At 43.8% G+C, this 27,736-nt stretch overlaps 1 protein-coding gene and 1 pseudogene across 3 annotated transcripts in view; one reads left to right on the top strand and one right to left on the bottom strand.

The window, feature by feature from the left end:
- The window catches only part of CAPN9 (calpain 9), a 33,239-nt gene extending 5,538 nt beyond the window's left edge, over positions 1-27,701 (top strand). For 2 of the 3 annotated variants that reach the window (XM_066611411.1, XM_066611408.1), the window contains 17 exons: positions 1,150-1,283; positions 2,498-2,666; positions 3,624-3,707; positions 4,532-4,617; positions 5,915-5,992; positions 7,098-7,258; positions 8,462-8,619; positions 9,984-10,192; positions 12,674-12,710; positions 12,991-13,071; positions 19,393-19,450; positions 20,563-20,627; positions 23,043-23,111; positions 24,249-24,327; positions 26,055-26,171; positions 26,790-26,848; positions 27,675-27,701. In XM_066611411.1, coding sequence (XP_066467508.1) covers positions 1,150-1,283; positions 2,498-2,666; positions 3,624-3,707; positions 4,532-4,617; positions 5,915-5,992; positions 7,098-7,258; positions 8,462-8,619; positions 9,984-10,192; positions 12,674-12,710; positions 12,991-13,071; positions 19,393-19,450; positions 20,563-20,627; positions 23,043-23,111; positions 24,249-24,327; positions 26,055-26,171; positions 26,790-26,848; positions 27,675-27,701 — 1,671 coding nt within the window. The remainder of the gene's footprint in view (positions 1-1,149; positions 1,284-2,497; positions 2,667-3,623; positions 3,708-4,531; positions 4,618-5,914; positions 5,993-7,097; positions 7,259-8,461; positions 8,620-9,983; positions 10,193-12,673; positions 12,711-12,990; positions 13,072-19,392; positions 19,451-20,562; positions 20,628-23,042; positions 23,112-24,248; positions 24,328-26,054; positions 26,172-26,789; positions 26,849-27,674) is intronic. The other variant, XM_066611409.1, reaches the window with a different exon arrangement.
- LOC136637839 (5S ribosomal RNA) lies at positions 4,732-4,849 on the bottom strand (annotated as a pseudogene).
- Positions 27,702-27,736: the final 35 nt, after the last annotated feature.

Below are 27,736 nucleotides of genomic sequence, written 5' to 3'. Positions count from 1 at the left end.
GGGGAACAGATCATGCCTGCTCACGGCCTCTGGTCCCACGGCATAGATGCCTTCAGCAGATCTTCAAGAGCCTATACATGTGTAAATTATACTTAGCTATGTGGTGATGCAGCAAGTGGGCATGATTCAATCAAAGAGAAGCTATCTTAAGAAAGTTAATTTATACAGGATGAAGAAATCTTTTCTTGATGCAGAGAATCTAGATGACTTTGGCCCAGTGTTTAGAGTCCTGAGCACTGAAAACACATGTGGTCCAGTGGTTGGCAGACTAGAGTCGTTCCCATGTCTAAGAACTCCACAGACTGAGAGTTGATGCTGCCATCTTGGCTCTCTCCATCTTGCCATTTTGGAAGGGTCCAGCCAAGAGCTCAGACTATCTCCAATCTGGCAAGGCTCTGTACCAAGTCCGATCATAGCCTAAGGGCGCAATCCTAACCAACTTTCCAGCACTGACATAGCTGTGCCGATGTGGCGTGCACTGCACCCTGCAGTGGGGAGGCAGTCAAGGGGGCCTCCTCAAGGTAAGGGTATGCTTGTTACCTGACATTGGGGGCTGCATTGTGGCTAAGTCAGTGCTGGAAAGTTGATTAGGATTGCACCCTAAAGTTCCTTGATAGAGCTCATGACCTAGAGAAGACTCTGGGGTATTTTCTCAGTGCATCCTGCTTCCTTCTGCCCATCACTGCCTAATCCCCCCCCCCCACACACACACCTCATTCCAAAAGTTGAGGAGCCCTCTTTGCTGTAAAGAAAACAATCACTGGGGTGACCATTGATCCTATGCAGCTCTGCCTATCACCTGATGGTCAGGATTCATATGTCAATTTGACATTCTTTATTCCTCAATGGTTTGGGCCCCTCATGCCTAAAACACTATAGGTACTTTCTTCCCTGTGTCCTGTCGAGGAGTACAAGGAAGGAAGCACAGCATGCGCAGCTGGTACTGCAGGAACATTCATGCAGGTTGAACACGTTATTGCTAGATATGCAGATTATAGTCTAGTCAAGATTTGCCTTTTGTTCTCCTGTGTGAAAATATATGTGTTTCTAATTGCTGCGAGAATGTACAAACAGATTGGTCAGAGAGCTCTGCAACCTCAGTCCACATTACAGGTCATCAAGATATTCCCATTTTCCTTTACTGTACAGTTCTGGCAGCACAATGAGTGGCTGGATATTGTTATCGATGACCGGCTGCCCACTTTCAAGGACCGCTTGGTTTTCCTGCACTCGGCTGACCACAACGAATTCTGGAGTGCGTTGTTGGAAAAAGCCTATGCCAAGTAAGCTACACAAATGTGATCTGGATATTGTTCTCCATTTTCTCAGCTCTTTGCCCTTGTACCTTGTTGCTGTCTAAATTTGCCATTGGGATATATTTATCTCTATGGCCAATGAAAATATTCTACAAGAAGTTAGATCAGATCCCATTTTACCTGGCATTTTGTCTCTCCATGGTATAACATCATTTACTACTACTATTCTTTGTTAGTTTTATTATTAGGCCCCAATGCTGTTCAGGTGTTTTGGAATAGCACCAAGGGAGCCAATCACTGCTAGGAGCACTTTTGTTGTTGTTACTACTCCTAGTTTACAACAGTCCTGATTTTTCTTTGATCTTAATGTTTTATTGCATTATATTGATTTCTATTTTATACCACCCTGGAGTTGTCACTCCAGAAAAGTACCTAATAAGTTTTAAAATAAGTTGTTCCTCCTCCTCACCCCATTACTACTACTCATACTACCTCCCATGTATCACCAACACCATGCTGAACACACATTTATACACAAAAGTGACCCAGATTTGGCCCCAGGGAAAGTAGGGAGGTCAGGTGTTAGTAAAGAGAAACAACAGAGCACCAAGAAGTAATTCAGGAGGGGCAGGAAAGATTTCTCTGCTTATCTGGAATTGGTATTGAATAACATTAACAACCTTGAAACAGTGGGAATAACAATGTAAGAAAAGATCCTCTTGTGACCCATATTTGCCTCTAAGCTTGGGGTAGTTTTAGGGTAATAACCTCTGGAACATCGGAGAAATTTCAGTGGGAGCAAAATAAGTTTTTATATGCATTGCAACATATCAGATGTGTACACTAGTGTACCACAACTTGGGCAGTGTGCCTTTTGATTTTGACACTAGCCATCATTTCATCATTCTGTCTCTCTGGGTGCTTGTGCGAACGAACAAGACACAAGGCCCAATATGACTGGAGACTATGTGACAGAAGCCTTTCAAAATGAATAGTCTTTGCAAGTGCTCGGATATTGCTTAAGGTAGCATCTCTTTGTTTATTCAGAGCTTCTGTAGTAGAGCTTTCTAGTAGATCGCAAACAAAATTCATATAGCAGTTTGCACACTGGAAGTGATATATAAAATGAATACCTGTAGTAGCACTACCTAATAATACTGTCCATTATACTTGAATGGGTCCTTAAATAGATTTGACTATGCAGTATTTTGTGTGTGTGTTTAATTGTCAATGTTAACCAGGTTGAATGGAAGTTATGAAGCTCTAAAAGGAGGGAGTACAATAGAAGCCATGGAAGATTTTACTGGAGGAGTTGGAGAAATGTATGAAGTTAAAAAGGCTCCAGAAAACTTGTTCGAGATCTTAGAAAAAGCTCTTAAAAGAGGTTCAATGGTGGGCTGTTCTATTGATGTAAGTAAAATAATGAAGCTGAGTTTGAGGTTTGGTTTGAGTTTGTGCCCAGAAATATATATTTATTTGTTTTGTTGTGGTAGGTAATTTTCCTAAGCCACTGGATATTATGGCTATCTCAGCGAAACATGATGAGGCAGGGAGAAAAACAGAGCTTGCTTCTAGGATTTCATAACACCTTTCAGAATGATGTCATGACATCATCTAGTTCAATATTACTGAACATTGTTGAGACGACATACCACTTCCTGTGTGTCCTCCTATCTTGTGTACCACTGGAAGTAACTGGTGATTATATCATCACCAGTTATTTCTGGGTTGGGAGGCCTGCCGTGATGCAACAAACACAGGCAAGAGGCTCAGAGCAGACAGGAGGGCTTTTTAAATGGTTGAATACCACACGGTGGAGCTCTGCCCATCAAGCAAAGCCTCCTAACCATTTTTGCTGAATCATGTCCTGGTCTTGCTGCCAGGCAGGAAGTGTCCAGGGGTTCTTCATGTATCACTGGATACCACCTTGTGTACCACTGGCTGAGAAATGCTGATTTAGTTTGTACTTATGGTTACTGAGGACCAGTTCCTATGGCCATGCTTCTGATGCCTCATTGAAGCTGGGTCATGAGCCATTTGTAGAGGCAATCGTATGAGAATTGTTCTGAGTCCCCCTGTTCTTAACCCTGGTTTCATCATGCAACAATTATATATCGATAGCAGAATCCTGAGTCATAGAGTTTATCAGTGCATTCAGAATGCTGAGGTTCTGGACTAAACTGGGAAAGGGATATGTCTAGGATTGTATGTAGAACTAAGAAGGTAATATTAGTGCCCGCCTTTGGATGAGGTGGGTTTCTGTGATCTTGTAGGTGATCCCTTCCAATGCCTAAACAACACATAAATTTAATACATATGCCATATTATTTCAATTATGCCAAAGTAAAAAAAAATTCCATGTTTTAGATCAGCAGTGCAGCAGAGACAGAAGCTCGAACCCCATATGGCCTTATAAAGGGTCATGCATATTCAGTAACTGGTGTTGATGAGGTAAGTGGCTTTGGGTTTCTCCGTATAGGAAAGAGGGCTGGTAGAAGAAAAGGGAGAAAGTACGTTTAATTAAATGGAAGCTTGCTATTAAACCAAGCTTGCTATTCCATCCTCAGGGATAAGTGTGATAAAATAAGGAAAGTAATCCAGCATGCTGTAGATTTGCTGAGATGATACAAGCAACAAAGAAGGTGTGCGCAGATATTATCTGCATGATTGTGTGGTTATTGATGCCAAGAATTACCAATAAGCCCTTCCTCATGCCAGTGTGCTTCAGAAGCCCTATTCCAATTCCACCCATATAGTGTGTCTACTGCAATAAATGTGGTACCCTCCCCATGATCAGAACTAGGGGGCTGCACCACATGCTCTCAGCCCCTACCCAGCCAATTAATTGTTGTTAATTACCCAGCCAATAACTTATGCATAGGGCTGCACACTTGCATTGATTTTATGTGCTTTCTGTAGATCCTATCATTCTGTACCAAAAAAAGAGATGGAAATTGTATGTGTCACACTATGTTCAGCTATGAAGAGAGAAGGCTCCTAGGAACTATTCTTCCTCAAAGTACTTTCTAGAGATCATTTGAGCTGGTCAGAAAAAAAAATACTCCTCAGTTTATAGTACTGTGATGACCCTGGATGTCTAGATTCTCAATACATGCTGAATTCAGTAGGGTTTTGCTAGAATTAAAATCCTGCTTTTAACTCTTGGTTGTTAAAATTGCCTTGAGAGTCAACTTTGTGGGCAGAACGGTGGCGTGGACATATGTAAGTAAGCAAAAGTCATTCCACTTTCTCTTTTCGGCTTCAATTTCTGCTAGGTCAACTACCAAGGCCGGAAGGTGAAGCTCATCCGAGTTAGAAATCCATGGGGTCAGGTGGAATGGAACGGTGCTTGGAGTGACAAGTGAGTATTTTGTGTTTGAAAAACTTTTCAGACCAAACAGGCTGTATTTCCAGGCTGTACCAAAGAAGTCTAATAATGGTTGGCAACCTTCAATCTTGAAAGACTATGGTGTAAGCCTAAAGCACCCAGTATTCCCAGGCGGTCTCCCATCCAAGTACTAACCAGGCCTGACCCTGCTCAGTTTCCGAGTTCAGATGAGATCGGGCATCGGCAGGGTAACAGAAGTGTCAGGATATTGGAAAACATGCACACAATGCAAATAATTGCTTGAAATTGATTTTTCAACAAAATACCAGATGACAAAAGTTGAGGAATTGATGACTGTAGTAACCAGTTATCTGAGAGAACAGAGAGCTTAATGGATCTCTTAGTGGCTTAATGGTTCAGATCATACTGCCTGAAACTTAGAAACCCCTAACCAAATGTATTACTATGAAAACCATACTTGGTCCTTTTGGGGTTTTAAAGTCATTTCTTTTTTACATTCAGGAATGGATTTAAACAAAAGATAACCTCAAAATGTCAAATAACACTAGCTTGTCATAGAATGTAAGGACCCAAAGCTTCCATATCTATGGAATTCTTTGATTAAGTAGAATAATTTTGTTAATTGACTTTTGGCCCAATCCTATTGGACCTTTATGACAGTGGTAGCAGAAATGTATGCTGATGCCAGGTGCATCAGAGCTACTGACGCAAGTGGCCAGCAGCTCCAAGCACCCACCATCGATGGACCAGGTAAGGTGCTGGAGGGGGTGGGTGGTGGGCAATTTGGGGGCAGTTCAGGGAGGTTTGGGGTGGTGAGGGGGAGACCAGGGGCCAGTTCAGGGGCTGAAGAGGGTGGAACCCAGCAGCAGAAGCAAAAGCAAAATGCTATCCCACTTGGGCTGCCTAACACACGCCCTTCCTCTTCTTGGATTTACACTAGCAAAATCTTTGGTGCTTGTCTAAGGAGTCACATTGCCAACCAGACAGACTACCACTTTGTTGGCACACCTGCATGTTACAAAGTGGCAAGGGATAGGACTGGGCCGCTTATTTCTTTGTAACCTTGCAAAAAAAAAAAAGGGCTTTGTTAAAAAAAAATTCCTGATTTCAGCTCTTCTACTCCTCCGGCTTCTAATACGGCTTTTATCAGTTAACATTTTGCCCGTTGGACAAATGGTGACAGTGTTAAACTCCAATCACTGGATTAAAATATTAAAGATGAATATTTTAATATGAAACACTAGATTCTTTGAGCGAAATTAAATTAAATACTGAGGTATCTAATTAGGATTGCCTCTTTCTCTTCAAGTTCCCCAGAATGGCGTTCCGTCAGCCCAGCGGAGAAGAAGCGTTTGTGTCAGACAGCACTAGATGATGGAGAGTTCTGGTAAATGAATATGCTTCTTAAACTGAAAATGCACTACTAAAGCAAAAGAAAAATGTACATTCTTCTTATTAAAAGGGTGTCTTCTGATTGGATAATGTACATTTGTTTTAACCTAAAGAAGACGGGCACAATTCAATTTTTCAGTCCCTTACTGTGGGTTGAACCAAAATCCAGACTTACATGATTGTCTCTCGCTAGCACGAGAAGGAGGGGCATGATTTTCAACAATTCCCCCTCCTCTCTTCAGCTCCCTGTATCCCCTACAAATCTGCTGCTGAGGGTTTGTTCCTCAAAAACAAAATGGTGGCAAATAATAATAATAATAACTAGGTGTTTATATACCACCTTTCTGGTCATCGGATTACTGCTCTGACTTTATTCAAGGTGGTTTACATAGGCAGGCGTTTCTAAATCCCTCAAGGGAGTTTTGACAATCATAGAGGTTCTCTCTTTCAAGAACTAGCAACATTTCAGATGGATCTTCCTGGTTTGGTCTCACTTCTGGCCTCCCAGGCAGGCTGACAAACAGCTCCATCTCTCACATGGAGGGCAGCCAAGACGCTTCTTGCGCACACCAAGAGCAGGTGGAATCACTCAGTTCGGCTTGTCAGCTGCTTCAAGTTTTCGCCATTCTCAGCCGTTCAGGGAGCTGCCGGTGTCCTCAAACTGGCGATCTTCTGATGTTATCTTCAGGCTAACAGAGGCTCTGCCCTCTAGACCAGACCTCCTGCCCTAAGGGGAGAGAGGGCAAAGGGGCAGAAGGGGAAAGGATAAATGGTTGAAAGTCACAACTAGAATTGGGCTGGAAGTCCAGTGTGTGCAGAAGGCAGGGGCAATTTTTTAATCTAGAATTAATCTGGAATGGAGAAGAAAAAAACAGTTTTTGACTATTAAGAACTACGCTATAGATTATGCTAGAATTAACAGATTTTGGGAATCAGAACACAGAAGTGGTGTCAATTTCAGTCATTTTATTTAAAAAGTCATTGTTACACTGTATCAAACAGTTCAGATTCAGTGCTGTGACAGTTTAGAAATGATTTGGGGAATAATATGTGCATGGGCTACAGAAATCCATTGAACGTTCTCTCTCCATGTTATATAGGATGAAGTTTGATGACTTCCAGTCCCATTTTGACAAAGTTGAGATCTGCAACCTCACACCTGATGCCCTTGAGGATAATGCTGTCCATAAATGGGAGGTGACAGTCCATCAAGGCAGCTGGGTCAGGGGTGCCACTGCTGGAGGGTGCAGAAACTTCATAGGTGTGTGCATGCATGTGTATACCACTTGCTGAGTCCCTCCCAGGAGAAAGACGGGGTAAAAATAAAGTATAATAATAATAATAATAATAATGCATGTGTATACCACTTGCTGTGATTAGTACTCTTGGGGAAAAATTCAGAAGAGACACCTACAAGACCTGATCCCCTTCCCATTGTTCTTCATAATTGCATGACCAACATACCAAGCACCTTAAGCAGTCAGTAGCTCAACTGAGACCTATACCCAGTTGTTGGGGCTGAAATGCCTTATCAATTTGGGTATATTTTGTTCCCATTCAAGCTTGGGATTTCCCTGGTGAAAACTCACACAAAGGTCAGCAAAAGTATTGCTTTTGCTTATTGCTGGCACCCATTTCCCAAATGGTAGCAGCTGGAAAAATCACAAGAATAACCTCAAAATGTACTTCTAATCATATCCAGGATTATGTAGTTAAGTCACCAGTCATTTGTCCATGGAGGTGTGAACCTGGGAAAGGCCAGGTCTGCTCACACAGGCAAGAAACATATTCTGTACACTGCTTCTTATGTGCAAATGTAAACATTAATGTTGATTTGATGCTGCTGTTCCTGTTTAACACTGAAAGCTACACTGTGTCTTCATTATCTGCAAGGTGGTCTTAGATTCGTATCTTTGATTGAACTCAAGCAGAGATAGAAATCCCTAGCCCTCATGGGCTATTCACATCAGAAAAACATGGTGGTGGTGCTAGTCCTTTCAAGAAAACTAGTCCACAGTACCCATGGAAGAGACTGTGTCTTAAGGCCCCACTGAAAATCTCTACTCTCCAGCCTCAGACTGCCTAGTCCTGATGAAAGGCAGCAAAGCTGATCTACTTTGGCAATCCACATGAAATTCTAGTAGTGGTAATGGCAGAAAACTAATTTGTGGTGGCTACAAGATTTGATCTTTGCGGTACAGCAAGGGACAAGATTTGATCAGGAGGCTGTTTCAGGAGAAGGAATTAAGAATGAATAACCAGGTTCTCAATTGGCATATTCCAAACACACTGCAGTAAACAGAATTATTACTTATAATGTAATTATTAAAGGTCCATTCTTTAAAGGGCTTGTGATTACCATGAAAAAAGAGAATACAGTGTGCTTGAGGGGAAAGATGCATTTTCTCTGCCAGCTCATTAAAAAAAAATGTTTAATTTTTTCTCAAAATTGTCTAATTTCCAGAAACATTTTGGACAAATCCACAGATCAAGCTCCAGTTGACAGAAAAGGATGATGGTCAAGATGAATGCACATTTATAGCCGCTCTGATGCAAAAGGACCGCCGTAGACTGAAGAAAGTGGGAGCCGAAATGCTAACAATAGGTTATGCTATCTATGAGGTATTTCTCTCTGTTAAAATGTGAGGGTTACCCTGGAAGGGTCATGCCAGATGCCTGAAAGGACACATCCTGGTGTGGGAGATACAGGGGTGGATCCAGGAGGGTCATGGGTGCGTGTCCCCCCCAAACTGTCTGGCAGCAAGAAAGGGCTCCTGCTGGGCTGGGGAGCAAAATCAGGAAGGGGAGCGCCCACTGGGCAGGGTGCCGGTGAGTTTGGCTGGAATGGGAGTCCAGATCTACCCAGATGGTAGATCTGGGCTCCAAATCCAGGCAGAAGCCCAGGTCTACCAGCTGAGTAGACCTGAGCTCCTGCCTGGACTTGGAGCCCAGATCTACCTGCTGGGTAGACCTGGGCTCCCATTCCAGCCAATGGCTTAAAGTTCAGTCAGGAGCCTAGGTCTACCAGCTGTTTAGACCTGTGCTCCCACCTGAACTTGGAACCCAGATCTACCAGCCAGGTTGACTTGGGCTCCCAATTTAACTTGCAGCCTCTTTGACCAAGGTTTGGTGGGCAGGTTGAGCTGGGCTTCTGTCTGGATTTGGAGCCCAGATCTACCAGTTGGGTAGACCTGGGCTCCCAATCCAGCCAATGGCTCAAAGTCCACAAGTGCTGGTCTTGGCCCTCTTTCACTGGGTTCCCGCTTAAATCTGAGATGAGCTTCCCCACTGGCTCTGGCTCTTATATGCAGCTTTTCTCTGAGCGCACACACAAGGATCCTTCTTTTGCTGTCTCTCTGCCACTTAAAGTTCACTGTGGTTTTATTCATAAAATGCTGTGAGTAGTTTTCTGGCTAGCACTCCTGCTTTCAGGAGCACCCTCTAAATGGAAGGGGTATTTTGCTTGTACACAAAATCGGAACACTTCTTTTGTTCACCAGCTCCTGGTGGTGGAAACACCAGTCAGGTTACTATCTCATATATTTACAAAAAAATACCACTGACAAAGTTCACCAGAGATATGGCATAGAACTGGTACCATAGATTTTCTTCTATTCTGTCTCTATACGACTTTGAGTAGTATTCATTTTGCTGTAGCTGAAGTAAACTTAAGAACATAAGAAAAGCCCCACTGGATCAGGCCATAGGCCCATTTAGTCCAACTTCCTGTATGGCACAGTGGTCCACCAGATGCCTCAGGGAGCACACATGACAACAAGAGACCTACATCCTGGTGCGCTCCCTTGCATCTGGCATTATGACAGCTCATGAATAAGCCAGTGGCCTCAGTGGCTGGGTAGTAGACCAGCATTCCATCAAATTAGACTGCCAAAGTTTACAAGCTGATGTGTGTACGAATGAGAGCATCTGATATTTCTGCCAAGCTGACAAAATGACTAAGGGCTTCATTTGACATCCAACTGCAGAGCCCCAGTAAAGATGAACACTTGACAAAGGATTTCTTCCGCTACCATCCTTCCAAGGCCAGGAGCAAGACTTATATAAACTTAAGGGAAGTCTCTGACCGATTCCATCTACCACCTGGGGATTATGTTATTATCCCTACCACATTTGAGCCACATCAAGAGGCGGATTTCTCCCTGAGAATCTTTTCTGAGAAGAAAGCTGTCACTAAGTAAGTATGACCTTCTAACATATCCAGCCTGAGGGACATTTTCAAGGTATGAGTGTTTTCTACTTCCTCCTACCGAAAGTCTGTTGGCACCTGGAGGCCCACGGCCTAATTCAGCCCCTGCATCCTGGCAGCCCCTGGGTAGCTTGAAGTGAAGGAGACAGTTGGATATTGTCCTCCTCTCACTTAAAGTACTCCAGCTTGCTCAGTCCCCACATTTTCCAACTTCCTTCCTTCTGAAGAAGCTGTACATTGAGGAGGACTAAGGGCTGCTTCATATATTACATGGAGTTGTGCAGTTACTACCATCATCTGATTGTTCTTATCCTACTCCCATTGATATCTGAAACGTCTGCCCATGTGGCAAGGACAGATTGCTTGGTTATGAGCCAAGCTAGTGTTGCCCGGGTTCCTCTAATGCAGGGGTGCCCAAACCCCGGCCCTGGGGCCACTCGCGGCCCTCGAGGACTCCCAATCTGGCCCGCAGGGAGCCCCCAGTCTCCAATGAGCCTCTGGCACTCCAGAGACTTGCTGGAGCCCGCACTGGCCCAGCACTACTGCTCTCAGCATGACGGCCAACAGTTTGACCTCTCGCGTGAGTTTTGGAACCAGGGCTCCCTCCACTGCTTGCTGTTTCATGCCTGTGATTCAGCAGCAGCAGCAAAGGAAAGGCTGGCCTTGTTTTGGGCAAGGTCTTTTATAGGCCTTGAGCTATCGCAAGACCTTCATTCATTCATTCATATAAGTTCCATCTCTAATATATATCCATTTATGTAAATTTATTCAAATTTGAAATGTAAATTTATTTTTCCCCGGCCCCTGACATAGTATCAGAGAGATGATGTGGCCCTCCTACCAAAAAGTTTGGATACCCCTGCTCTAATGTGACAGGTTCACCATGCAATCCTCTCTAAACTGTAGGAGTTAAACCTGCAGACTAGGAATAGCATGGAAACATCTTGCAGACTGCAAGACGGCAACTTTCAAGTAATGTATGAAGCACATTGGGCTGGAGCATACCAGTGAGAGGAGATTCTTTTTGGTGTGCTCTGATCCACATATGCCCTCCCCTGTAGACAGTGTTATTCATGGAAGAGGGAAAGGGAACTAGTTGGACTTGGCTCTTCAAACTGTTGCACTGTTAAAAATAGTAACTGGCCAGGGGTTTGTAGACTTCAGGTTAGTGATACCCTGTTTGACAGCCACTACCACTCAAATCAGTGGTTCTCAAACTGTATAGAGGTCCTAGAGGCTGCTGCCTGATTTATATGTAATGGGGATTGGACAGTAGCGGCCCTCCCAGGTAGCAGCTTGTTTAACCCTTGATTCACAAGGCCTTATCTGCCCTGTCAGTTTTGTGAACCACCAAAAATTGGGTCACGACTCATTGGTGGGTCTTGGACCCACAGTTTGAGAACCACTGACTCAAATACAGCAATCAGCACAGTATACACACTGTAATCATACCAATCAGTTATTACCGCATTCTCTATGCAAAAATTACATTATATTACGATGATTAATATCTTATATGAACATATGAAACTGCCTGGTAATGAGAGGCCAGCGGTCCATCTAACTCAGTACTTTCTACAGTACCAAGCTAGATGGCAGCAACTCTCCACTGTTTCAGTCACTTTATCTTAGCCCTATCCAGTGATGCAAGAAAGGAATGGCATGTGTGCTTTAATACTCAGCTATGACCCCATACGCTACCAACAATTACAGTCTTATTAGGAAGCACTGGACATAGTTATAGCCATGAAAAGAGCCAACTGTCTTCAGCCTCTCTTTCAACCTTTGGCTCAGCATATCTCCCCTATATGAATAATTTGTTCATGAAAACAAAGGCATCAATTATTACAATGACTGTACTGTAATCAGTGCAGTATAAATACTGTCATCGTACCTAACTCAGCTATGACTCCATTCTCCATGCAAAAATTAAATTACAAAGAATATGGTAATATCCCACACTCAGGTTCATTTGCTTAACTTTTATTGATTTCAGAGAAGAATTGTGGCATCATGGAAAGAAAAACCATAAATGATCTTGTTCCATTCGAGCATCTGATATTGGTTTTGTTGATCAGTAGAATCCTGCTGCAATCACACCTCTCTCACACCTCTTAGTGAAAACTAAGCCTTAGTTACACTTAACTTGGATTGTATGCAATGGCAGACCTCTTCAGCCCTGCGCCCCCCGCGGTAGTGGCACCCCCCATGGCATGTTGCCGCCCCACATGATAGAGCCTCATGCAACTCCAGGACGCATTGGGGAAGCATCTCTGAGGTTCCCCTATGCTCAGAGAGGCTTCTGCTGGGTCCTAAAGGCACGCGAGGCTCTGTGCCTGGGGCATTTGCCCCATTTAATGAATGTCACTGATTGTCTGCAATCTTTTTCTTAAGTTCCAAATGGGAAGTCTTCATAGGAAATGTCATAGGAAATTTTTTAAAAATTGAATTTATGTTTATTCCTCACAGGGAATTGGATGGAAATGTCAACATTGATCTACCAGAGGTATGTTGCCAACGTTAAATTAATGAGTGGTCAAATCAGCATGATCAGGTACATTATGTTTGCACCAAGATTAACTGAGATTATTTCGTTTCATTTGAATTTATGACATCAGTTGAAAAGAAAGCATACCTTGGCCTGTTCAGCAGATGTTGGAGAGCTTGCTTCTTCTTCAAATTCCAATTGGATTAGAATGCAATGACATAAGGAACTGTATATTTAAAGTATATTTAAATGTTCATCTTTTTTTATTTCTCCATTTATGATCTTCCAATTGTTTTAGCTTCCTGAACCAACTGCACCTCAGCAAGAAACTGAAGAAGAGAAACAGTTCCGCACGTTGTTCCAACAGATTGCAGGAGAGGTAACAATACACAAAAAAATGAGAAGCAAAATCATATCCTACTAGTACAGTAGCAAATGCAGTTCAGTAGCAAATACAACTCAGGGTGCAATCCTAATCAACTTTCCAGCACTGACCTAGCTGCAATGCAGCCCCGAGGTAAGGTAACAAACATGCTGTTACCTTGAGGAGGCCTCCTTGACTGCCTCTCCACTGCAGAATGCCATGCACACCACATTGGCACAGGGATGTCAGTACTGGAAAGCTGGTTAGGATTGCACCCTCAGTTGCTCTGTGGTCCACAAGAACAAAAAGCGATGTGCTATGCACAGTGAACAAAACACCACAAACCTACAACCAAAATCTATTGTTTAAATCCCATTCTTATGTGGGCCCTTATGGTGGTAGATCTTGCGATCTGCCACTGTAAAGCCTGGGTTGACAGTGTGAAAGCCGTGCCACTGTCATGTAGGCCAGGGCCACCAGCACAAACAGCCAATGGCCCCATGCACGTGACAGTAGTTCCTTCACGCCCCATTGGAACAGTTAAGGTGGCAGCAGTTAAGGTGCTGCAGATGGGGCGGGGATGGATCATGGTGGCAGCTGAGCACACAGAGATGCTATCACTCTTTCCCCGCCCTGTAATGCCCCAAATTGATGACCAGGCATAGGTCTGAGGAGACCTATTGAAGGCCAGGCGGCCTATGAAAAGGTAAGTGAATTTGATTATTACTTACCTGAGTCATCTGGTCATCCCTCCCACAATAGAATGCAGCACGTGCTCCATTGATGATGCTGCATGCTATGGTTTGGCAGGGAATGGGATTGGGCCCTTAATGTGCTATATTCCTTGCTGGATTTGGATTGTGTGCACCAGCTCTGAACTGATGATGAGCACTGTCAGTGACTCCAGACACCATCTCCCCTCAACCTACAATAGGATTAACGTGGTAAAATTAGCAGTGCCAACCATCTCCATGGCTCACAAAGTTTTGCATAGAGCTACATGCACAAAACCTACTACAGCAGTTGAGAATATTAAGATTAAGGCCTCCATGTCTGGCAAATATGTTTCTGTTTCATAAGAACAAATGAAAATGGAAAGGCAAGCATCCTATTTGTTAATGATATGCTAATCTGCAGTATATTATTCAAACCTTAGATGTTCTGAGAGCTCTGCTTCTATCATAAGAACATAAGAACATAAGAACAGCCCCACTGGATCAGGCCATAGGCCCATCTAGTCCAGCTTCCTGTATCTCACAGCGGCCCACCAAATGCCCCAGGGAGCACACCAGATAACAAGAGACCTCATCCTGGTGCCCTCCCCTACATCTGGCATTCTGACTTAACCCATTCCTAAAATCAGGAGGTTGCGCATACACATCATGGCTTGTACCCCATAATGGATTTTTCCTCCAGAAACTCGTCCAATCCCCTTTTAAAGGCGTCAAGGCTAGACGCCAGCACCACATCCTGTGGCAAGGAGTTCCACAGACCGACCACGCGCTGAGTAAAGAAATATTTTCTTTTGTCTGTCCTAACCCGCCCAACACTCAATTTTAGTGGATGTCCCCTGGTTCTGGTATTATGTGAGAGTGTAAAGAGCATCTCCCTATCCACTCTGTCCATCCCCTGCATAATTTTGTATGTCTCAATCATGTCCCCCCTCAAGCGTCTCTTTTCTAGGCTGAAGAGGCCCAAACGCCGTAGCCTTTCCTCATAAGGAAGCTGCCCCAGCCCCGTAATCATCTTAGTTGCTCTCTTTTGCACCTTTTCCATTTCCACTATGTCTTTTTTGAGATGCGGCGACCAGAACTGGACACAATACTCCAGGTGTGGCCTTACCATCGATTTGTACAACGGCATTATAATACTAGCCGTTTTGTTCTCAATACCCTTCCTAATGATCCCAAGCATAGAATTGGCCTTCTTCACTGCTGCCGCACATTGGGTGGACACTTTCATCGACCTGTCCACCACCACCCCAAGATCTCTCTCCTGATCTGTCACAGACAGCTCAGAACCCATCAGCCTATATCTAAAGTTTTGATTTTTTGCCCCAATGTGCATGACTTTACACTTACTGACATTGAAGCGCATCTGCCATTTTGCTGCCCATTCTGCCAGTCTGGAGAGATCCTTCTGGAGCTCCTCACAATCACTTCTGGTCTTTACCACTTGGAAAAGTTTGGTGTCGTCTGCAAACTTAGCCACTTCACTGCTCAACCCTGTCTCCAGGTCATTTATGAAGAGGTTGAAAAGCACCGGTCCCAGGACAGATCCTTGGGGCACACCGCTTTTCACCTCTCTCCATTGTGAAAATTGCCCATTGACACCCACTCTCTGCTTCCTGGCCTCCAACCAGTTCTCAATCCACGAGAGGACCTGTCCTCTAATTCCCTGACTGTGGAGTTTTTTCAGTAGCCTTTGGTGAGGGACCGTGTCAAATGCCTTCTGAAAGTCCAGATATATAATGTCCACGGGTTCTCCCGCATCCACATGCCTGTTGACCTTTTCAAAGAATTCTATAAGGTTCGTGAGGCAAGACTTACCCTTACAGAAGCCATGCTGACTCTCCCTCAGCAAGGCCTGTTCGTCTATGTGTTTTGAGATCCTATCTTTGATGAGGCATTCCACCATCTTACCCGGTATGGATGTTAGGCTGACCGGCCTATAGTTTCCCGGGTCCCCCCTCTTTCCCTTTTTAAAAATAGGCGTGACATTTGCTATCCTCCAATCTTCTGGTACCGTGGCTGTTTTGAGGGACAAGTTGCATACCTTAGTCAAGAGATCTGCAACTTCATTCTTCAATTCCTTAATAACCCTTGGGTGTATGCCATCAGGGCCCGGTGACTTATTGATCTTTAATTTATCAATGAGGTCTGAAACATCTTCTCTTTTAACCTCTATCTGACTTAACTCCTCGGTTAGGAGGGGCCGTTCGGGCAGCGGTATCTGCCCGAGGTCTTCTGCCGTGAAGACAGATGCAAAGAACTCATTTAATTTCTCTGCCATCTCTAAGTCTCCTTTTATCTCCCCTTTCCCTCCCTCACCATCCAGAGGGCCAACCGCTTCTCTGGCGGGTTTCCTGCTTCTAACATATTTGAAGAAGCTTTTATTATTCCCCTTAATGTTGCTGGCCATGCGTTCCTCATAGTCTCTCTTGGCCTCCCCTATCACCTTCTTACATTTCTTTTGCCACAGTTTATGTTCCTTTTTATTCTCTTCATTAGGGCAAGACTTCCATTTACGGAAGGAAGCTTCCTTGCCCTTCACAGCCTCTCTAACTTGGCTGGTTAGCCATGCGGGCACTCTCCTGGATTTAGTGGAACCCTTCTTTCTTTGCGGTATACACCTCTGCTGGGCCTCTATTACTGTTGTTTTAAGCAGCCTCCATGCACTCTGGAGAGACTGGACTCTTTTTACCCTCCCTTTCAACCTCCTTCTAACCAGCCTCCTCATTTGAGGGAAGTCCGCCCGTCGGAAGTCAAGGGTTTTTGTTAGAGATTTGCTTGGTATTCTTCCCCCAACGTGCACATCAAAACGGATCGCAGCATGATCACTGTTCCCCAATGGCTCAGTAACGTTTACATCTCTAACCAGGTCCTGCGTACCGCACAAAATTAAATCCAGAGTCACCTGTCCTCTGGTGGGCTCCTTGACTAGCTGATCTAAGCCACAGTCATTCAGCACGTCAAGAAATCCGGTTTCCTTATCGTGACCAGAACACAAATTGACCCAGTCAATATGAGGATAATTGAAGTCCCCCATGATTACAACCCTGTCCTTCCTTGTCACCTCCCTGATCTGTTTCCTCATTTCAAGGTCCCCATCAGATTTCTGGTCTGGAGGACGATAGCACGCCCCCAGTATTACATTGCTGCACAAGCCTGGTAATTTAACCCACAGAGATTCTACGGTGGAGTCGGACCCACCTTCAATCTCTACTTTGCTGGATTCTATCCCTTCCTTAACATAAAGGGCCACCCCACCTCCAACACGCCCCTGCCTGTCCCTCCTGTAGAGTTTATAGCCCGGGATTGCGGTATCCCACTGATTCTCCGCATTCCACCAGGTTTCCGTTATGCCCACTATGTCAATATTTTCCCTTGTCACCAGACATTCCAGTTCTCCCACCTTTGCTCGTAGACTTCGGGCATTTGCATAAAAGCATTTATACACGGAATGCCCCAGGATGGGCTGCTTATTCGCTCCTTTGTCCCCGCATCCTCTCATTGTGCCAAACCGTCTATCACATCCCATCACCCTACCTTTCCCAATTTCTTCTCCTACCCTGCCTTTGTCTTGTTGTTCTCTAACCTCCCCATCCTCATCCCATAGGGATGAGGAGTCCCGAACCGGATGCCCCTCGGCTCCTGTCGGCCTTCCCCCAGGGATCAGTTTAAAAGCTGCTCTGCCACCTTTTTAATGTTATGCGCCAGCAGTCTGGTTCCATTCTGGTTCAAATGGAGCCCGTCCCTCTTGTACAGGCCCCGCTTGTCCCAAAACGTTCCCCAGTGCCTAACGAATCTAAACCCCTCCTCCCTACACCACCGTCTCATCCACGCATTGACACAGACATTTAAACAGTTGGCACTCACATTTTGGTGCAGCCTCTTCATATCTTTCACAGAAGTTGCATGTTCTGTGAACCACACCTTCTTGATGAGCAGCTAGAATGTCTGTTAATATTCCATGACAACCCAGTAGCTTAGCTAAAGTGCTTAGATTTGTAGTACCAAAAAAATAATGCTAGTTAAGGATGGACTGACATCCCAGGTATTTCTCAGAGTTCAAATCCTTTAATGGGCCCACACAGAGGCAGCACCATCACCTTGTCTGTCATTTTACATGGGGTACATCTAGGCCAGAGGCAGTACATGCCAACCGACAGCATCCAAGAGCCTCCTGTCCTGTTGCAGAAGGCTCAAGGGGAGTGCTCTGAATTCAGGAAGGCCATGGTCGGGTTGGAAAGAATGGGTTGTATCCAAAGGTGCCTTGCACAAATAGAAAGGCACTTGTGCCCCATAAGTGGGAGGCATTTCTGGTGTCCTATGATACCACCACTCTTCACCCAACAATGTTCTGGAGGGTCCTCCCCAATACTTGAATTTGAGGGGAAGAGCACAAGTGACTTCAGTGTTGAAGAGGGAGCAGAATAACATTGTTGTTTAGGCAGAACTCTCCTTGGCATCTTTTGAACTTAACCCCATGGTGAAGGGGCTCTGGGACATACTGTCATTTCATGCTGGGCTCAGACCATTTGGAGAAGGCTATGTGTTCCTGACGTGATAGTATGGTAGAGAAAAGAGAGACCAAAGTTATACTTTGGATAGAAGAGTGTTGTGAAGATACAAGGAGTGTTGTAAAGACACAAGGAGTTCCAGAGAGAACTACAAGCCCAACACCTGGAATAATTCATCCAGTTTTGGCTGCCACATCTCAAAAAGGATATAGTGGAAATGGAAAAGGTGTAGAAGTGAGCAACCAAAAAGATTACTGGGCTGGGGCACTTCCCTTATGAGTAAAGGCTACAGTGTCTGGGGCTCTTCAGTCTAGAAAAAAGGCACCTGAGAGGGGGACATGATTGAGACATACAAAATTATGTAGGGGATGGATAGAGAGGATAAAGGGATTTTTTTCCCCCTCTCACACAACACCAGAACCAGGGGACATCCACTAAAATTGAGTATTGGGAGAGTTAGGACAGAAAACAGAAAATATTTCTTTACCCAGCCTGTAAAATTAGTCTGTGGAACTCCTTGCCACAGGATGTGGTGATGGCATCTGGCCTGAATGCCTTTAAAAGTGGATTGGACAAATTTCTGAAGGAAAAGTACATCACAGGTTACAAGCCATGATGGGTATGTGCAACCTCCTGTTTTGAGAAGTAGGCTACCTCAGAAGGCTAGATGTGAGGGAGGGTACCAGAATGCAAGTCTCTTGTTGTCTTGGGTGCTCCCTGAGGCATCTGGTGGGCCGCTGTGAGATACGGAAAGCTGGACTAGATGGGCCTATGGCCTGATCCAGCAGGGCTCTTCTTATGTTTAACACCTTTGAATTCATTCTGAGCCTGTGTCTGTGAGGATACCACAGAGTTCGCTCAGATAGTGACCCTCCTCCTTACCAAAAGAACATAAGAAAGTTCTGTTTTGTTAGATTTGATTGATTTGATTATGGTTGACCAATTAGTTATTAATTATGATTAATGGCATTTTTTAATGGTTGTTAACAGCAAATTTGGACGGGGAGAAAAGATCAATGTAAATAAAAATAGATGTCATTTTAAACACACTAACCTAGTGTGTCTAAAAGCTGTCTTTATTTCTTTAATTTTAGGACATGGAGATCAGTGCAGAAGAACTTCAATACATCCTGAATGCCGTGTTAAAAAAAAGTAAGTGTGTGGTGATGGGGTGGGGGGAAAAGTATCTCTCTCCTTTTCCTGATCTACCCCATGCCAAGAGCAACTTCTGGAAAACTATGCTGACAAAGTCAGGCAGAGATGAGGGAGGGGGGACTGGGGCAAAATTCTGGCTGTATTCAGCCACACAACATGCAGAAGAAGGATTGAAACACAAAAATGCTGCGTATTGAAATAGGATGGGAAGGGGGTTGCTCAAATCAAGGAATAAATAAACAAACAAGGGACTTTGGAAAAAAATGAAGGTGGTTGCAATGCTAAGGTACAGATTTTAGCAAAACTATAAGCACATCATTACAGGCAAACAATAAGGTCACATAAAATGCCCCAACACATCTCCTTCCCTGGTCCCTAGCTGTGCTTATTGGAAATCACAGACTTCCAGAGGCCGTTACACCTCTCTGACTCCCAGGGAGGCAGGTAAGAACTTGAGCACACACTGAAGCATTCTCTGGGGGAGCCAGGCTGGAACACATGGGGAATCCTTGGGCATGACCTTAAGAAACCTGGCTTCAGCGATGCCACTGATCTGCCTGACTAGGCAGTTTACAACCCTACTGGCCCTCTGAAATCTGATCAGGTGTGCTTGGCTGTCTAATCTGCTGAGGCCTGTTAATCCCCGGGGTGGCCCAATCACTTCTGCAAATGGGAGGTTGTGAGAGGTAGAAATTGGCACCTGCCCATACTTGCCCAATAACCTTCTGCCCAGTTGCTGCTCTAACTTCTTCTCAGTTCTCACTATTAGAGCAGCAGCTGGGCAGAAGGTGATTGGGTGGACATGGGCAACTCTCTTGGAGTTGGAGGGGGATTATCTCACTCCTCCGGAGCCATTTCTTTTAAAAGATGGGCATGCTGGGAGTGATCCATACTGACAGTTTTGAAGAAACAGCACTGAATAACGACAAGTACCATCAAAATTTATAGCTCCTCTGGTTCCATTTGAAAATTAATTTCTTATCTCGCTTCATTGGCACAACTGAGGATAGTAGCTCTATTCTCAAACCTGGGAAGTGAAAGTTCTTGGGGGACAGGACTGAACAAGACACTGAATATAATTTTTAACTGTTATGGCAATTCTCTTGCAGCAAATAATATCAAATTCAAGAAAATATGTCTCCTTTCATGTCGAAACATCATTTCCCTAATGGACGTATCCTTCAAAACAGAGTGTGAGAATTTCCTTGGGAGACATTTTTTTTTATTCTGCCTTTCCAAATTTTGTCAGGACAAGGAACCTTCATCAAAAGAGTTGTACTATCCATTCATCTCTACAAGACTTTGTTTTCTCAGACTTAAAAGAAATGCTGGCTATTATTATGCATTGGATGAATACTTACAGCACAATCCTATCCATACTTACCTGAGAGTAAGCCCCTTTGACTAAAATGGGAATTACTTCTGAGTATACACACATAGGATTGGGCTCTAAGAGCCCAATTCTATGCATGTCTACTCAGAAGTAAGTCCCATTAGATTCAATGGGGCTTACTCCCAGGAAAGTGTGGCTAGGATTGGGCTGTTAGTGAGGCATGACACTGAAGTTCTAACTGCATTTCATGTTTGATTATAAACACGTATAGTACACTTCCTATAAAGTTGCTTCCTATAACACTGTTTCATTACAGCACACTTCAAATCCTAGATACAATTTTTACAATGCCATAAAAAAAGGTGAAAATCTATAAAAGCATTCAGAAGTTTGGTGTGCAAAAGAAAGTTGTCTGCACTGTGCTTTCAGCCAATAGGAGTTGCATATTGTGGCTAGAATTTTCTGTACCAATGAGAACAGTGTATTCCAGCTAGCACAGAGCCAACAAGCCAATGATGTGTTCTGGCTAGCATGGAGCCAGTTGTTTACTACCAGGAAATGAATGGAAAATGAAACAGTAGGCAAGGCAATCTACTCTAGATGCCTTCATCAACAAGAAGGATGAGTCCTTCTTGTTTCAAAGGAAGAGTCACAACCTGGCTCATCCTCGTGGGAGATGCTCTTACCATCATCTTCCACCACTGACATGTAGGAGGAATGATGGTTGCAGTGGTCAATTACACATCAGGCTCCATCCTATTGCACTGCAGTCAGAGTGTGAAAATATGAACACATCTATTCTACAACAGTGTTGGAATTGCCTCCAATGGTGCTGTTTCAGAGCCCAATCCTGAACTCGATGCGCCGGCTTGTCGCCAGTGCGTACTGTCGCAAACATGTCGTAAAGCATGTTTGCAAGGGTTAGGGCCAGCCAAGCGCTGCAGCTGGCCCAGCGCAAGCATGCACTGGGCCAGCACCCGTGGGTGGCCAGTGGTTCGCTGCCTGACAGTTGCCCAGATTGCTGGGTGGCAGAGAGGTGATTGGGGTTGTGGGGGGGGGGGAAGGTGGGGAGGAGGCATTCCTGGGCAGGGGGAGGAAGGGGGAGGGTGGGAAGAAGGGGAGGGGAAGGCGTGGCAGGGGGAGGGAAGTGGGGCAGGAGGAGGGTGGGACTGGTGGAGATTGGCTCCACTGGATCCTGAGGCTGTGCAGCCCTACACAGGACTCTCCGATTCTGTTGTGGCTCAGGAGCTGCTGCAGAATCGAGTAGCTCCATTGCGGAAATTCCCCTGAGGAGCTGCTGTGGGCTGCCTGGTTGCGCTCAGGATGCTGCAGTAGCCTTTTTGGCACTGAGGCAGCCCTGCGCTCTGGGCAGCTCAGGATTGGGCTGCCTGACAGCACTCTATTTTCCAGGACCACATCAGCAGTATTAAAAGTGGTATTACTGCGGATATAATCAAAAACAGATCCTATCCACTAACCGCATGCCAGCGTATGTTCGAGGAGGATGGAAACTTTGTGAATCCAGGTCCAGCCCAAATATTCAGCAGTTCCATTAAAAAGTTTCCATTCTACTGTAATTGTGCTACAAGTTAAAGTTTTTTCATGAAGGGGGAAGTCAAGGATTTGCTGCACAGTTTCATTCATTGCACTGTTTCTGAAGATTTAGAGCAAGGCGGGTGGGGAAGCTTTCAATGTGATGGTGTCATATGTTTTGTATAATAGTCAGTGTTGCTGGTGAGAGAGGCAGAGGAGATGCAGGGCTGGGCTGCTACTTTCAGTGGCAGGAGCACATGCTCCATAATGTCTAGTTCTGGCCTACAAGCCCCTGTTTCATGTGAAATACAGGTCCAGGCACCAGTCTTGTTTCTTTTGACCATTGTGGCTCAGTGTATTACAGCAGAGGCTCATTCACAGTGGAGTGGCACAAGGACCAAAATGAAGGACAAATTAGAGCTAGCCTATAATGTTCAATTGCACCAGTCATATTCCAAACCCAGGCCTTGCTGCGGTTCTGTGCCCCTTTTCCTTTGTAGTCAGGGAGAGTAGCTTGGGCTAACTGAAGCACCATAGGATGTCCACCTCACTAGTCAGATATAGAACACAGCATTACTGCTTTGTCAGAAGGACACCAAGTACTGTACAGCAGCTAACACAGATCTACAGGACCAAGTTACATAAGTTTGCATAAAGAAAATAACTCATAAATCTAAGCTAACATATGTAATCAGTATGTTCCCTTAATGTGGACGGCATCAGTCCAGTGGCAATGGAAAACTGGAATTCAACGAGTTCAAAATATTTTGGGACAAACTGAAGAAGTGGATAGTAAGTTGAGATGCAATAATTCTTGTTTTATCTGTTTTATTAAGCTTTTTTTTGTTTTGGGAGCAGCAATTTATTAAGAAGCATAACATTTTGATTTAATAAGGATGTTCTCCGAAAATTAGTTATTTATAGGAAACGTTCTTTGTTTTCTATAGTGCAAACCACAATAATTTACAGGGACATTCTTTTTTTTCTTTTTAAACGTAGGACAAAAACTATTTTTGAGGGAATGCATGTCAGAAATGTTCCTTAGAAGGAGGCCAAGCAAAATAAATCTTGAACATAACATGCAGCTGTTAGTACAAACAAAAAACAACTCCTGACTCATGAAGAGAAAACACTCTTGATGAGTGACTGAGTTTCCACTGCTTATATCTGAAGCTCATCTTCTCCAATCAGAAAATAGAATCTGTTGTGGTCAGTAAGAACGCACCAGAAAATGAAGCCCAAATATACAGGAGCATTTGCATATCATATCTAGATTTCTGCAATCATTACGTGACCCATGTAACCACTTTCTTTTTCACGAGGAGTCACAAATGGTTTACTCATGGTTTCTTTTGACCACAGCAAAAGGGCGGTTTGGGTGTGCTTTGCAAATATAATTACCATGTTTCTGTATAATATAATCATCCTATTGATTGTGTCTATACTGACTGCAAGCATCACTATCATTCTTTTGTCCAGATCCAGTTAAATCCATTAGTGTTTAAGACTGGAGCATGTAGCTTTGGGCAAGACACTTGAAATGTCGTGTGACCAAGCAGTGCAGACAAATCCTTAGCAAGTAAATGCGTCATAAACATGGGCTCATAAACATGGGTTCATGAGTGTACTTCCAGAATGCACACATTGCATCATGGTTTCCAGGGCACAACAAAGATCGTCCCAGATCTACTGTGCCTTAAACAAATGGAACTTGCTTTGGTGAGAATTACACTGTCGCAATGAACAAAACTGGTGCTTTATATATTCTTATCCAGAAGTAAACCAATTCAGAGTAAATCAAAGTATCTTGTATGATTTTGCAAACTCACTACTTCTGAAGAAAGAAACCTAGAAATTAGTTTCGTGCTTTATAGCATGTATGTTTATTTTTTGCCAAACTCTCACTCTCTTTCTCTCTGTTTTGGTCAGGGTATCTTCCTGCATTTTGATTCTGACCGGTCCGGCACCATGTCTTCCTATGAACTTCGTCTTGCTTTAAAAGCAGCAGGTACGCATTTTGTCAATGGCTGGCCCACTGAATAGGACAGCATTTTGTATGCAACAAGGAGAGCAGCAGGGACACAATCGCCTCCAAGGAGCCCAGGGGAGCGGCAGCCTTGGAAGGCTGGCCTCACTGAAGGACAAACAGTTCCCATGTGACGCGAGAGATCCATGATTGGATCTCTTCAGAAGCATAGCTAGGTCATTTGACACCCGGGGCCCATAAATTTTTGTCACCTCATATGACTTTATTATTATTATTATTATTATTATTATTAACAACAACAACAACAGCAGCAATAACAATAATAAATTATTAATTATATTGTTTAATTAATTAATTCACTCTTTATACCACCCTTCCTCTAAGCAGCTCAGGGTGGTGTACATGGTTCCTCCCCTTATTTTGTCCTCACAACAACCCTGTGAGGTGGGTGAGATAGTAATAGTCATGACATGGAATGAATAATAATAATGGCCAGAAAAATAAATGCAGTGAATATTGCCCCACAAGCAATGGATGATATTTTGCATCAAATGGTATATAATGATGGTATTATTCTTAAAAGCCACGATGGCTAATATCAGCTTGAGGGAAGCAATTTTCATCAGGTAAATTCCACAGGAGAAAAGATGAAAAGATTAACTCCTCCCCAAGTGCTGCAACCCCACTTCAAATCCGGGGTCTTCCTCTTTGCTACTTTTAAGGCTTAACCAAAGAAGGGCTCAATCCTAACCCACTTTCCAGCACCAACACAAGGGCAATGCAACTTCGAGCTAAGGAAACAATAGTTCCCTTTCCTAGAGGAGGCCTCTGTGACTGCCCCCCAACTGCAGGATGCAGCACCTGCCCCACTGGCACAGCTATGCCAGTGCTGGAAAATGGGTTAGGATTGCGCCCAAAAAGTATAACTTCAGCCTTCTGTATAAAATAAGATTGACATCCCTGGAAAATGTATATAGAGCAGTGGTTCTCACACTTTATAGCACCAGTACCCACTTTTTAGAATGACAATCTGTCTGGACCCACCAGAAGTGATGTTATGGCCAGAAGTGACATTATCAGCAGGAAAATTTTTAACATCCCCATATGACAAAGTAAAATCAAATCAATTAATTAAATAAGTAAATTAAAAGTTTACAATAAGTATAAGTTTAAAAAATTATTTAAATTAAAAAGAGATAACGCTCCCAAGCAGTTGCTGATCTGTTTAAAAAATAATTCCCCGAGCAACCCAAAGGCTGCAATCCTGTCCACACTAATGCTGTCCACACTAATGCCCCATTGGCTAATTGTTATAAGCATATACAGTACATAGTAGCCTGTTAAAAATACAGATCTGTAACACTTCCCCACATGCAGTCACATACCATGGTAGCATCAAGTCTAATATATTAAAAATAAAATACACATTGAAATGAATGGGGACCCACTTGAAATTGGTTCGTGACCCACCTAGTGATGCCAACCCACAGTCTGAGAAACAGATATATAACAAGGAGTCTAAAAGGGCACTGAAATCACAATCCAAAGCCCCTCTTTCATTCCTTCAGTTTTCACTAAGCTTGAATCTAATCAATTCTTCATAACCATGAGCACAAAAAAATAACTTTAAAAATGAGTTCTTAAGATGCCAAATTCTACACCAATGCCACAACCCACATGTAGTAGAGGGTGGACAAGTAGTAGTTGTAGTAAGTTATTTGAGACATTCTTATTTCTGTTTCTTTAAGGATTTCAGCTCAACAATTATCTGCTTCAGTTGATGGTTCTTAGATACTCTGATGACCAGTATCAGGTTGAATTTGATGATTTCTTAAACTGCCTCATTCGCCTAGAAAATGCAAGCCGTGAGTTATCTTCACTTTCTTGGTACCTTTGTTCATTGTCTCTGAAAACCTGTCTTCATAATTCTCATTAACATATGATGGACAGTAGGTGCAATTCCTGGCTGCTATCTGGCTTGGTTCATTATTTGCTTTGGAAGCCTGTCAGTCCATCTGTCCCGTCCCCCCCCCGTTCCCCCCCCCAAGGCATTCTGTAGCTATGGGAGCTACTCTTCTGTTTTGTAACTATAACATTACAGTACTCCTTTGAAAGAAGGTTTATCTCTGGCACTCTCTGACAACATAATTCCCATATTCCAATGGCAAAATTGTCATTGTCAGCGTCACTGGGAGCTTCCCCCTGGGTAAGTATCAGTCATCAAGGACCCCCCTCCCCCATCCAGATTGAGACTGTGGGGATGGAAGCATTCTCTCCTGTTTCAGTCCCAGTCCTGATTCTCCTCCCCCCATCAACATGCTGTTGATGTTAGAAAGAAATTTACAAGAAACCAAACTACTCATTTAACATGCAATGCAGTTTAGCCCTATGTTTGTGACACTTACTGCTACAGAGTTTTGGCCTTGAGATCCTAACTGAAATTAAGGTAAAATTGATCTGTCATGTTTTGATTGTTCTTTCAGGAGTATTCCAAGCATTAAGTGTGAAGAACAGAGACAGCATTACCCTGAATATAAGTGAGGTAAGCACCCAAGTGCAAAAGGCTGAAATTTACTTACCGGAAAGTCTGTAGAAAGTATTAGGTACAGGATTCTCAAAATGATTCTTCATTTTTGCGGTTCAGTTCTCTTTTATCTCTTCTGCCACCCCCCTTTTTCCAACTTGCATTCACTTTTCACTGGACACATTTTACTTCTAGCATATGAGTGGAACCAGTTGAAGGGGTTTGCTTCCTAGAGTTCTACTGGGTAATTCTTCACCTGACAAAATTTTGACCAGGCCTTTGGCCCAAGCTGCAGCTAAATGCCAAATAAAGGACAAGATGCAAGGAAGGCCCATCTTTCCCCAGATTAAAAATAATGACATTGTGTTGCCATAGGCAAGTAGGGAAATTCTATTCTGGAGTAAATCAGCAATTTGTCAGAGCTAAACTAAGTGTTACTACAACACTGAGTTGTAGTAAGTTGTAATTACAACAGCCCAACCCTATCTGGGGTTTATGCTGACAGATCTTGTGATCCATCAGCATAAAACTTGGACCAAAGGCAGGAAAGCTGCTCTGTGGTTTGGCAGACCATGGCTGCCAGGGCAAATGACCAGAGGCCACATGTGGACAAAAGTAGCCCACTGAACCTCCTCTGTCGATGCATCATTGCTGCTGAGTTGCTGATGGGGGCACTGTAGACCTTTCAGTATTTTCCTACCTACCCCAAACCAATGTGTAATTAGTTTGATTACAATGCTCCCCCTCCCATCACTGATTCGGAATATGAAGAGGCTGCAGTCTTGTCTCTAGAGTGTGAATGGATTGATCGATTGTAACATGGCATTTTTCTCCCCTTTATTAGTTTATCAACTTGACCATGAACATCTGAAGACATCCACTGTGCCTTGCAGCCAACCCTCAAAG

Source organism: Tiliqua scincoides, chromosome 1, assembly GCF_035046505.1.
Source record: "Tiliqua scincoides isolate rTilSci1 chromosome 1, rTilSci1.hap2, whole genome shotgun sequence".
Classification (NCBI taxonomy): Eukaryota; Metazoa; Chordata; class Lepidosauria; order Squamata; family Scincidae; genus Tiliqua; species Tiliqua scincoides.
The sequence above is the reverse complement of the archived record's forward strand: the minus strand, read 5'-3'. Positions and strand labels throughout refer to the sequence as shown.